This window comes from Phycodurus eques, chromosome 8 (assembly GCF_024500275.1).
Source record: "Phycodurus eques isolate BA_2022a chromosome 8, UOR_Pequ_1.1, whole genome shotgun sequence".
Lineage (NCBI taxonomy): Eukaryota > Metazoa > Chordata > Actinopteri > Syngnathiformes > Syngnathidae > Phycodurus > Phycodurus eques.
Window position 1 is genome coordinate 16,705,328 of NC_084532.1, and position 12,639 is coordinate 16,717,966.

At 44.3% G+C, this 12,639-nt stretch overlaps 1 protein-coding gene across 1 annotated transcript; it reads left to right on the forward strand.

The window, feature by feature from the left end:
• The first annotated feature begins 957 nt into the window (after positions 1-957).
• On the forward strand, positions 958-11,297 carry LOC133406387 (nuclear receptor subfamily 2 group F member 6-like). Its single transcript, XM_061683958.1, has 5 exons — positions 958-2,529; positions 3,200-3,294; positions 7,624-7,961; positions 8,822-9,068; positions 9,232-11,297. Exons 1-5 carry the CDS (start codon positions 2,261-2,263, stop codon positions 9,504-9,506), a joined length of 1,224 nt encoding a protein of 407 aa, XP_061539942.1. The 5' UTR covers positions 958-2,260; the 3' UTR covers positions 9,507-11,297.
• Positions 11,298-12,639: the final 1,342 nt, after the last annotated feature.

A 12,639-nucleotide genomic window follows, 5' to 3' on the forward strand; every position in this document is an offset into this window, starting at 1 on the left:
ACCTTATTGATAATATTGCAAATTGAAACAACTGTTTGTTTTAGTCACATAATATGCTATGATTCTATTACTCTTGAATATGAAAAGCCAAACACTATCAAATGGCCTTTTGTAGTAGTGTGATATATTGAAAAACACACCGCGTGGACACGCTGACCTTTCCCTTATTTCTTCATAAAGTCAGTTTCCAAGAGGAAAATAGTTCATGTGACAACACAGCAGGAACTTGTGACCGGTGGTGCGGCGTGTGCGGGCAGGGTGCGCAGGGGAGTCTTCCAGCCCCCTCGTGCGGAGGCGTGCGGGTTAGTGTGAGCAGCAGGTGTGAAAACGATCCGCGGCCTTATCATATAACCTTTTCGCAAGTCGCGCTACAACAACAACAACTGGCCCTCCCCGATATTATCGGGTCAACAATGTCGCAGGAAGTCTTGAGGATTAGAGTGGAGTGGGGAACGTAAGTATGGGTGCCATACGCTTGATGTGACGAGTCCACCCCGATAGCTGCCACCCCCCTCCTCTTTGTCCTGTGGCAGTGTTGGGGTTAACTCCACCCGCTCTCTCCATGGCCCGAGGTCAGGGGGGAAACAGGCAGCCAGTCAGGCATTCTTTCTCTGTGACTATGTGTGTGTGTGTGTGTGTGTGTGTGTGTGTGTGTGTGTGTGGTGTGTGCTGTGTATGGCCGTGGCCCACTCTGTGCTCTTTGACTCTGCTGGCCTTATAAGGCATCTGGCGTCATGGCAACGGCGGGGCTTGAATAGCAGTGTCAAATCCCTGAGCACACAGACACACGCTTACTCTCCCTAAAGGGGGAGGCCGAGCCGAGAGAGGCAGAGAGGGGCTGACTGAGACCGAGAGGAGGCTGGCTGCTCTTCGCGGAACAGTCTGCCTTCCACTGGAGCTCCGTGACCTGCTTTTTCCTGCTTCTTTGACTAATTTATTCCTATTGGAGGAGGAGGAGGAGGAGGAGGGGGAGGAGGGGGAGGAGGGGGGTGGGTGAGAGAAAGGACGACAGAGTGCAACAGTACACCCTGACTCCCTGGCACGGAATGTGGAGAGGTTCTGGCCTCTGCTTGTAACTGCTAGATGGACAGTGACTTAACAAGACAGAAAAGAAAAAAGGATCTCAGGGGAGGTCGACTTTTTGGGGTATTATTTGTCTTGTGACATTTGAGCCTTTCCAACAGAGTTGGAGGCGCTGTAAGAAAACAGAAGTCAACTGCACACGAGAGGGCTAATGAGTTTAGTTGCCGCAGAAACCACAGAGGCGTTTTTCCGGGAGAAAGAGAAGTGTGTTGTCTTTCTCAGACCTCTCCCCTTTTAATATAATGCCTGCAGCCGGTGTCAGCGTTCTACTGGAAAACTTTCATCACTTTTAGGTCACAGATCCTTTCATTGGTACAAAGTGTGGGGCTTGGCTGTCATCTTGCCGTATAGGACACTTCGATTCCTCCTCCAAAGCAGCTGAGTGGATCAACGTTTGCGGGGCTCGTTTCCCCCCTTCTTCATGAGTGTCACCTCTGCCTCGACAAGTCAAGAGTGAGTCTGGACTCGAGCTGCCCCAGATCAGCAGATAACACCTCAGCACTGCACAGGAACTGGTTGGACGAGTTTAGAAGTCGGAGCAGAGGGCAGGGTAGTTTAACCCTGCCTGAAGGAGAACTCTGTTTTGTTTTCTTCCCACTCGTCCTTTTGGGAGAAAGCAGTCACGCGCAGAGCATCATAGTGGCTGTTTGCGCCTTCGCCACTATGCTGAGGGATAACTGAGTTTGCTCTTCTTCTTCTTCTTCTTCTTCTTCTTCTTCTCAGAAGGAGAAAGTATTCGAACGAAAGTAAGAGGGAGGGAGAAACCAGAGTGGGAGACAAAGTATAATTTATTGTTTCCTGGGTTAGAGCGGGCTGCACCCTTTTTTTTTTCCTCCTGCCTGAACTCTGAACCACTGAATGCGTGTGTTAAGTTTTCTCAGGAGCCATTGATTGGAGGTCAGGGCAGCAAACACAAGGGTGAAAGGCAAGAACAGAGGGTGCAGCCAGATTAAAGACGACCAGAGGCCACCGGGAAGGATCGCCGGGTCAAGCCAAACAGCCGACAAGGAGCGAGAGGTCATCGTAGAGATATCTTTTCATCCTTTTGCCTCCGACCTACCTTCTAAATCACACTGGAGCATTGTCACCTGGGCTCACTTCTTTGACTTTGAGCATAGTTTAAAGCCGGGGCGGGTCAGTGTATGATCCACTCACGGGGTGACGAGACTTGGAGAATATGGCCATGGTAAGCGGGGGATGGAGCAACCCCAACGGGGACACGACCGGAGTGGAGGAGAAAGTGTACCTGCACAGGGAGGAAGAGGAGGGCTCGCCGCACGCCGGAAGCAGCGATGTGGACGTCGCGGATGAGGACAAGGCCTGCGTGCTGGACTGTGGTGTGTGCGGGGACAAGTCCAGCGGGAAGCACTACGGCGTGTTCACGTGCGAGGGCTGCAAGAGCTTCTTCAAAAGGAGCATCCGACGCAACCTCAACTACTCCTGCAGGTAACTTATTTCTTTTAGTCTCAAGACCAGATGAAATACTACAGCGGCAATGAGATGTACAGTATAATGTTTTTCTCAATGGCGAGGGTCCATATTTCCGAGCTTCCCCTTTGCAACCCAAAGTGCTTGTCGGTCCTCACCTCGCAAACAGCCCTGACAAGAAGGAAAAACATGATCACCCTGAAGGTCAGGCATATGCTGCTGGATTGCCTCAGAAGGTCACCATTGTCATTATTGTTGCCGTACAGGAGCACAAGTGCTGCAAACTCAATTCTTTGCTCTTAGCCTGGGAGCTCTCAGCCACAAAATGTGGTTATTCCTTTCCTCATAATAATGCGCTAACCCTGAAAGGAATGTTTCTTTTTAATCAGCGTGTCACATCCAGGGCTGAAAGGAATGTTGCCACAACTCGTCTCGCTGTAAAAGGCCACACAAGGTCGCGTAGGGTTGATGATTTACAAAGGTCACAGCCTTGAGGAGATATTCAGTCACGCCAGCTCGCACTTTTCACTCATCAGAGAGGTCCATGAGAGGCGAGGATGGTGGGGGGCGGGAGGTGGGGTAGGGGACCGGGGCGGGGGGTAGGTTCGTGCGATTACAAAGTGCTTATTGGAAAAGCATGCCGCATGTGAAGGCTTTCACCACCTTACATTCATGTTTGTAATTGCAGATCAAACAGGGAATGCCAAATCGACCAGCACCATCGCAACCAGTGCCAGTACTGCCGACTCAAGAAATGTTTCCGTGTAGGCATGCGGAAAGAAGGTTAGTTAAACACGGTTGCCGCTGGGCTGCCACGTCAGGTTACTGGGTCATCCTTAAAACACTTCCAACTGCACGTTTTACAGTAAATAGCTATTTAGAATGTTAAATGCATGGGCCTGAATTTAAACAGGGAAGCATGACAAACAGCGAGATCACTGCAAAACTGGACTTAAAGAAAAACAAGGGAAAAAGTAATGAAATGGGGAATATATTACTCAATTTAAGCAAAATTATCTGCCAATAGAACAGGAAAGAAAGATTCTTTAAAACAAGTAAACATAGATAGCCTCAGAAACCCTCACCGATATGTATTATATACTGTGTGTGTATATATATATATATATATACACACACACAACCTACACCAATAGAATTGTGGTATTTTTTATTTTAAGCTTAAATTGCTTATAATCAGTAATAAACCCTCAATAACAAGTGATGAGCCCTTAAGATTTTAAAGGAAAAATATAAAAAGGGGCTCGTAAGAAAGCTAGAGAGATAGATGGAGAGATAGAGAGATAGATAGATAGATAGCTAACTGTGAGGGCGAGCAGTGACATTTGCCATTGACCCAAGCACAATATTTGTACTGTCAACCGAAGGCACGTTTTCACCACGGTGCTCAACTGCGGCAGCTGCTGATCCTCTGTGATAAGCGGGCAGCCGAAGGTAATGAGAGGGGGGAAAGTGGCTGCTCGCACAACACATTTGAATGGGCAGAAGGGAAAGAAACACAAAATGAAATCATTCATTTCTTATATTTAACTATTCAAAATGTATTTTAGAAACTTTACTGACGATCCTATAAAAGTCTGCTTACATGTTGGACTGTCGTGGAGTGACCTACGATCTCCACACCTAATGCACAGTAAGGAGTGGCGGAGGTTATATCGGGCCTGGTTAGTAATGCCTGACTGTGGCCGTGACGCACGTTGTTGCTGTTTCCACACTACCTGGAAATGTGGAGCTCAACGTTGGCCCAGTCAAAGTAGTATTAACTTTTTAGGTGATTATATACCACTGCAGGGTGAACTTAAAGGTACTATATGTAGAAATGGTTTACAGCATACAGAGCAAAGGTCTTGGCCACTGTTAGACGTGTTTTTTTGTTGTTGTTGTTGTTTTTTGTTTTTTAAAATCAATTCTAAAATGGCCATATATAACCAGAAGGTCACTCAGTGGAGCCAAGGCTAAACTGTTAACAAGTGGGGAGACAAAAAAAAAAAATCATGGTGTTTATATTCGTTTGTCCAACTGGAGGTTGATCAAAAGAATGGTGCCATTATGATTCTTGGGGGTGGACTGTTCCATTGATTAGAATCCATAAACAAATTCATTGCCCTTTTATCTGGCATGACACCAAAATGGAAAGATCATTTCCTTAGCACATGCAGCCCCTAAAAAGTTTCTGTAATGCATTTTGTGCATAAGACTGCTAGCAGAGGCTGTCCTTTAACACATTTTTTTGTTCAACTATTTGACTGCTGTGATAAAGGCAATTAAAATAATAATACAGTTGAGATGGACTGAGCTTTTTCACAGTAATGTATATAAACCCTACTTACTGTGGATATGGAAAAGTAATGGATAACGGACCAAATAATCATAATTGCAGCTGTTAGCTGTAGCCTGAGTCTGTAGTTTCATTTATGACAGGTTTGCTAAGGTAAAATTATATTGGTAGCAATTTCTTTTGAATAAACCTCTCAAATGCCACAAACATAAACACAACAGGCAACCAAATTCACTAAGAGCTGCAGCAGAGCTCCTCTCTCAAAAATGCCGATTGGACTTTACCAGGAAGGGCATCTGCCAATGCAGAGATTTTATGGTGCGCACAATATGGGTCACAGTTTTATTTGGATCTTGATCAAATTTTGCATTTGTAACTTGAGATGTCGACATTGTCAAAAAAATGAAAGAGACACTTTCTTCAATTTCGAAAAGGTCATCATTTTTTTGTCAGTGATGCTGAGATGCCATTCACAGCACAGTTTCACTTAATTAATGTTGACGGAGGAGCGGGATGGCAGATGAGAACCATTTTCTTTGGTAGCGAGGGGGCAGAGCGTAGATGGATGAGCAACGCAAAACATTAAAAGTTAAAGTTCAACAAAATACCAATATGAAAACAAACTAGATTACAGGGACGAGAAGAAGGACCTGTTGCTTTGTGTGGCCAAGAACAATAGCATGCCAGGCCTTATTATTGGAGCTTGTTTGCATGATAGCGACGTGCAATATACATACAGTACATACAGAGCATGCTCAGATGCTGCTAGCTGAAACGCTATCAGAAGCTCTGACCTACATTCACAACCAAACTTCTATTTATTACATGAAACTGTAATAATTTATTCCCAACGTTTACCGTAATTTCTCGAGTATAATGTGCACCCATGTATAATACGCACCCCCAAAGTTGACCTCGACATCCTGGAAAACCCTTCTACCTATGTATAATACATTTTTACCATGCATGATTTGGCTTCTACCCATATGACCAAAACATGAAGTAATATCTGTATTTTGTTATTTTGTTCAAATAATTATTCTGAAGTTAAGCACTTTATTGGAAAACACAATACTTTTTTTAATAAACTTGCTGTTATTTTGAAATTCACAGTCCTACTTTTATTTTGTAAATGAGAAAACACACAGTTGTGCTCACGTTTGATTACCCAGGCAGAATTTGGAAGATGTGTACAATTCTTTAAAGAAAACATGACGGCCCAGGTGAAACACATTTAATTTGATTTTAATGGATTCAAATTAAACTGTCAAGCATCTCAGAAAACATTATCATTAATCAAAGCATGACCATAAAGAAATGAATGATGGTTGTTGTTCAGTCATCAGTCGTATTTACAAAAGAAAAATAGAAAATACAATTTCACAAATTCTGCCTGGGTATGTAAACTTATGAGCACAATTGTACATATATGCAGTTATGTGTACCCCTGTCATATTGGAATGAAAGTGGAGGCTCCACCTTTTTCATAACCTCTAAATCAACGATTCCCAACCAGTGTGCCGGGGCACATGAATGTGCCGTGAGCGCTTTTCAGGTGTGCTGTGGGAAATTATCAAATTGGACTTACCTTCTCAAAATAATATTTATTTCCCAACTAATAATGTATCTTTATTCATCTATTTATGCCAGTGAGGCATACTGACAGACACAACAAATACATGCTCTTCTATTAGATTAGATGGCAGGAATTACATACAGTAATGAATGTATCCACGTTTTGTGACATTTTTGTTTGTTGGTGTGCCGTGAGAGTTTTCAATCGTAAAATATGTGCCACGGGTCCATAAAGGTTGGAAATCCTTGCTCTAGATAGCATAATAGAATGAAAGCCAACAACTTTTTCATAACATCTAGGGGGCAGTGGCATACTGAAATGAATGTCATTTATAAAATGTGAAAGTCTTTTCATTTTCCACCATACCAATATAAAATGCGCGTTATTGACTTTTGACCATTTTTGGAGTGAAAACAAATGCGCATTACACACGAGAAATGACCGTACATTCATTTCCGAGCGTTTGCTTGGTGGATGTGGATGTTCGACTTTTTTGTCCAATCTGACTTCAGCCTTTATGCGCTGCCATGTCTCTTTAATCTGCCCTGGGCCTTCATAAGCAGTAGTGCTGACCGATGGTCAAACTTAAACTATGTTAGTTATAGGGCTGTTTTATTTAGCCAATACGATTTTAACTTCGTCGTTGCAGGGCCACAGCGCTGGCCCTCGATGACGTCAACATTTTTCTGTCCTCTGATTGGTTGGTCAAAGCAAAATTTCAGCGAGCAAAACACATCCGTAGCGATCTGCACACATGAATACTTTTACAAATCAGTATCTCTGGCAAGTATTATATATTTTCATTAAAAATAATTTTGTTTGTTTTGTTATTAGGTAAATGTTGATTCTGAACTGCACTGCTGAGTGCTGTTTTTTTGCCTTTTTGTATAGTATTGATGGGTTCTATATTTGGGGCGTGAGAGTGGCGGTGGTATTAACACATTCACTGCCATTGACGGCTTTAGGAGTCAAATATCCATGTTAACTGGGAAGGCTGGCAGTGAATGAGTTAAGAGGTGGATTAAGTCAAGTAAATCCTCACTGAAGGCCTGGTACTAAATGCACTGATTTATAGTATCATGAACAATTGGAAGCTACGGGGTGGGATACAATATGTTGTGTTTGTCTACAACCATGCACTTTTACTTTTTAAAACTAACGATACTGCCAACATGTCTTGCATAGTTGCCTGTGTGTCTGTGGCTGCTGACAGTCACCACTCCTCCATGCGTCATTGCAGCTGTCCAGCGGGGTCGCATCCCACCTTCCCACTCAGGTATCAGTCCCAACTCCCAACGGGCTGGCGGAGTGGGAGGCGTGTTGCCCGGTCACCTTGGTGCAGACTACTTCAACGGGCAGCCGGTGTCGGAGCTCATCTCCCAGCTGCTTCGGGCCGAGCCGTACCCCAACAGCCGCTACGGGACCCCGTACGGCCAGGCGCAGATGGGGGCTTCTGCGAGCGGAGCCCCCGTCATGGGCATCGACAGCATCTGCGAGCTAGCTGCTCGGCTCCTCTTCAGCACCATCGAATGGGCCAGAAACATCCCGTACTTCCCAGAGCTGCCAGTTTCTGAGCAGGTCAGTCAAGGATGATGGGAGGTACCAAAACATCAGATGGTTAACCAATTTAAGTAGAATAAAGAGGTTTTTACTCAACAGTGGTGGGAAGCAACAAAGTACTGTACCTACTATTTTAGATTTACTGTACTTTGAGTATTTTATTTTTCTGATGACTTGTTACTTTTACTCCCTACATTTGAACAGATATACAGTAAGTGCTTTCCACGCTTTACTTTGTCAATATATAGATTGTTTCTTTTTTTTTTTCAACCTCTGCAGATGACAACACAACGTTAAATAGCCTTGCACAGAGAGAGTTAAAGTCAACGGCGGTTGAGACCTTGATTGATTTGAGATCTTTGGGTGGAGAAAAAACAGGGACAACAGCAACAAAGAAGAACATTAAGCAGGGAGCAATAGCGGCGACATATTTGGAGATGCAATATATTTCCTATCTATGGCCTCATTTAAGAGATTTAAAGAATGAGTCTGATGAATACACTGTATCTTGTGCCAGCCGAAACATCACGCTGGAAAGAAAATCCGTGCAGTCTTTTTTTTTTTCAATTATCATTAGCTTATTTAGCATTTTTGTTGCTCGGTTCATAATTTTATCGAAGCTATCGAAACACTTTGTTTTGATCGATACAAGTCTAGCCAACGCTAGCTAACGCTTAACAACAACATGCGACGTGTAATGTAAAGCGTTTTTATTTCTTATTCTCACTTCATACACTGCCATGTTAAGAAACAAATAATACTTACTTTTGTACTTTTCAGAGTCTGTACTTGTTTGAGTACTTTTCCCACCTGTGCCAAACACTGACGAGACTGACTTGTGGTTACACTGGCTCAAAAACTTGACTTGATCCCTACAGGTGGCACTGCTGAGGCTGAGCTGGAGCGAACTGTTCATTCTCAACGCAGCCCAGTCTGCTTTGCCAATCCACATGGCCCCACTGCTGGCAGCGGCCGGCTTCCACTCGTCCCCCATGTCTGCAGAGAGGGTGGTGAACTTCATGGACCAGGTCAGGGTGTTCCAGGACCAAGTGGACAAACTCAACAGACTGCAAGTCGACACCGCTGAATACAGCTGCCTGAAAGCCATTGCTCTCTTTTCACCGGGTAAGTCTGCATGTAACCAGATTGGTGACACAAAAACTGTAAAATGACCCCCAATGTGTTCACAGAGAAACACAAAAACTGCCACTGTGCTCTAAATCCAATCAGGCGTCAGATCACAGGTTTTTTTTTTTTAACCTGTCCTCCTCTGTGTGTTTGCCGTCAGATGCATGTGGTCTGACGGATCCGGCCCATGTGGAGTCCCTGCAGGAGAAGGCCCAGGTGGCCCTGACCGAATACGAGAGGTTGCAGTACCCTAACCAGCCTCAGCGCTTTGGCCGCTTGCTCCTGCGCCTGCCGGCTCTCCGCGCCGTGCCGGCCAACCTCATCTCGCAGCTCTTCTTCATGCGCCTGGTGGGCAAGACGCCCATCGAGACGCTGATCCGAGACATGCAGCTGTCAGGGAGCTCCATCAGCTGGCCCTACGCCCCCGGACAGTAGTGAAACCGCAGGCCGGGGTGGGAGACGCTGAGATCGGACTGGAGGATGCAAAGAACATAAAAAGAGCTGGATGTTAGGTCAATTCAGTTGCAGCACTTGGGTGTTTTGGCTCTGGTCGCCATCGTTATCTCTCTTCGTCTCATTCTGGACTAAAGAGAAAGAAAACAAAAACAAGGCTTATTCAAATGCAGACTTAGGCCATGAGCACATACTACCTCATCCCGTATCACCTTTAATGTGACTGAGTTAGATCCAACCCTGCGTGTGTGTGTGTGTGCCCGCGCGGGTGTGTGTGTGTGTGCGTGCGTGCGTGCGTGCGTGCGTGCGAGCGGGCGTATCTGCTTTGAGTCCAAGTGAAACCATAGCAACGTCCGCGTGTAGTGCAGACTGTATCAAAGTTGTTACCAAATGTATTGTATCACCCGAGTCATGTTGTTGCATTGTGTGTCAATGGAAAAACGCTTGATCATTTATTCGAAATCAATCTTAAGGCCCATGCCCTAGCACACTCCCTGTCCTTGCTTGTAAGACAATGCAGCACATGAGTGAGGCAACTAGTCATGTTTTTTTTTTCGACAGCTAAATGTTACTAGTGAGGCAAAACTGCGCACTAGTTGAAAGTTGTGGGCTACTAGTACAACTAGTGACAAAATTCAACGAGTTAACATTTACCACTTTACTAGTTGTACCAGTAGTGCACAGAGGTCACAGTTTTGCCTCACTAGTAACATGTAGCTGTCCTAATAGTAGGCCAGAGTTGTCCTACTAAACAATGCTCGTTATCATTCAGTCTTTCTTCTTAGCGCTCTGAATTGTCTTACTGGTGAGAAAGAAGAAGAGCGTACTAGTATATGGAGCTTAAGCTAGATACCAAGAATATGAAATAAATGCTCAAACGGCTTCCCATAATGTGTCATACTATATTTGCTCCACAAATATTCATGCTCAGTCACTTTCTGAAGAAGTTGCATATTCTTTTCAGGATTTGCTGCCCTCAAGTGGCCGAAAAACAGAAGCCATCTTTGCTCACACATGACTTTAATATGCAGTATGTAGTAAATTACACACCGTTTTAGGTTTTAGGCTGTATGCAGTTCATCACATAGAAAGCATAACATGCCCCCCCCCCGAGACTGTCACGTCATAGTCTGACATTATTACCTCATGTTTTATTCTTTTTAAAGACAAAGATTGTAATGTGCTAACAGTAAATGTAAAGGGATCAAGGTCGTCATCACCATCATCACAAGAATGTTTCAGTCGTACCCTCCCAAGGACAGACATGTGCAGTGATTTTTAGATACAATGTATTGTGAAATGTAATTTAACAAGGCACCCATGTGCAGTGATTTTTTTTAGATACAATGTATTGTGAAATGTACTTCAACAAGGCGCCCAAGGTTGTGTAGCTCATTCATGAATACGACTCTTGCGACTCTTGTTATGTTTCATTTTTTTTAGGCTACTTCATTTATGGACATACTGTATGTAATCCAATATTGTAAAGCAAACAGGGCCTTACAGACAGCAGAGAATGATAGCTATGCTTACACAAAGCACTTGTTGGTACTCATGTCTTGTTAACACAACAAACAACGACTATCTGATGCATGTTTTCCTTTACCTAATTATCTAATTAGTTAATTATCTATATCTATCTACCTAATTATAAGTTTTTTTGGTATGACCTTTTCTGTAGTCTCTCAAATTGTCAAAAGACCACAACTTCCTCAAAAGCTCAAAACGTTCTTCACTTTGTTGTTTGTCAGAATTAAAACTATAGTGATTTGACTGAGCTGCTTTATTAGATTTACACGACTTGATTTGGCGGCACGGTGGCCGACTGGTTAGAGCGTCAGCCTCACAGTTCTGAGGAGTGGGGTTCAATCCCGGGCCCCGCCTGTGTGGAGTTTGCATGTTCTCCTCGTGCCTGCGTGGGTTTTCTCCGGGCACTCCGGTTTCCTCCCACATCCCGAAAACATGCTTGTAGGTTAATTGAAAAACTTTAAATTGCCCTTAGGTGTGAATGTGAGTGCGAATGTTTGTTTGTTTGTATGTTCCCTGCGATTGGCTGGCAACCAGTTCAGGGTGTGCCCCGCCTCCTGGCCGATGATAGCTGGGATAGGCTCCAGCACGCCCGCGACCCTAGTGAGGAGAAGAGGCTCAGAAAATGGATGGATGGACGACTTGTGTTTCTATGACCTTGCAGAAAGAACCAAAATCCAGATCAATTTAAATGTTTGACAGGCTGTATTTGCAATACTTGAAATAAAAGTATGCACACTCCTGTAGATATCAACCATATGGGAAATTATTTGATGAGTCTTATTTTTCCGTCAAGAAAAAATAGCCTTAGAGCATAAGCAAAGGTTTGGGTTTCTGTTCCAGTATATGTGCTATATAAAAACTTAACTATTTTAAGACATAGTCCAAGATCATTGTTTATGAATCATGCGGCAAACGCATCAAACACAAAAGCTAGTCATCCATAGTCAAATATTCGCAAACTCTACTAGTCAACTAGTTGATACATCACTCGCGTTACATTTTTTACAAATTATATTTACAGTAGGCTGTATTTTGTTTTGTTAAGACACCAAATTACTATTAAAAAAAATGACTAAAGTTATAGTTAAGGTAGCGGCACGGTGGCCGGCTGGTTAGAGCGTCAGCCTCACAGTTCTGAGGATGGGGTTAAAGTCCTGGCCTGTGTGGAGTTTGCATGTTCTCCCCGTGCCTGCGTGGGTTTTCTCCGGGCACTCCGGTTTCCTCCCACATCCCAAAAACATGCATAAATTGGAGACTCTAAATTGCCCGTAGGTGTGACTGTGAGTGCGAATGCTTGTCTGTTTGTATGTGCCCTGCGATTGGCTGGCAACCAGTTCAGGGTGTACCCCGCCTCCTGCCCGATGACAGCTGGGATAGGCACCAGCACGCCCGCGACCCGAGTGAGGATAAGCGGCTCAGAAAATGGATCGCAGGGCACATACAAACAAACAACCATTCGCACTCACGGTCATGCCTACGGGCAATTTAGAGTCTCCAATTAATGCATGTTTTAGGGATGTGGGAGGAAAACGGTGTGCCCGCAGAAAACCCACGCAGGCACGGGGAGAACATGCAAACTCCACAC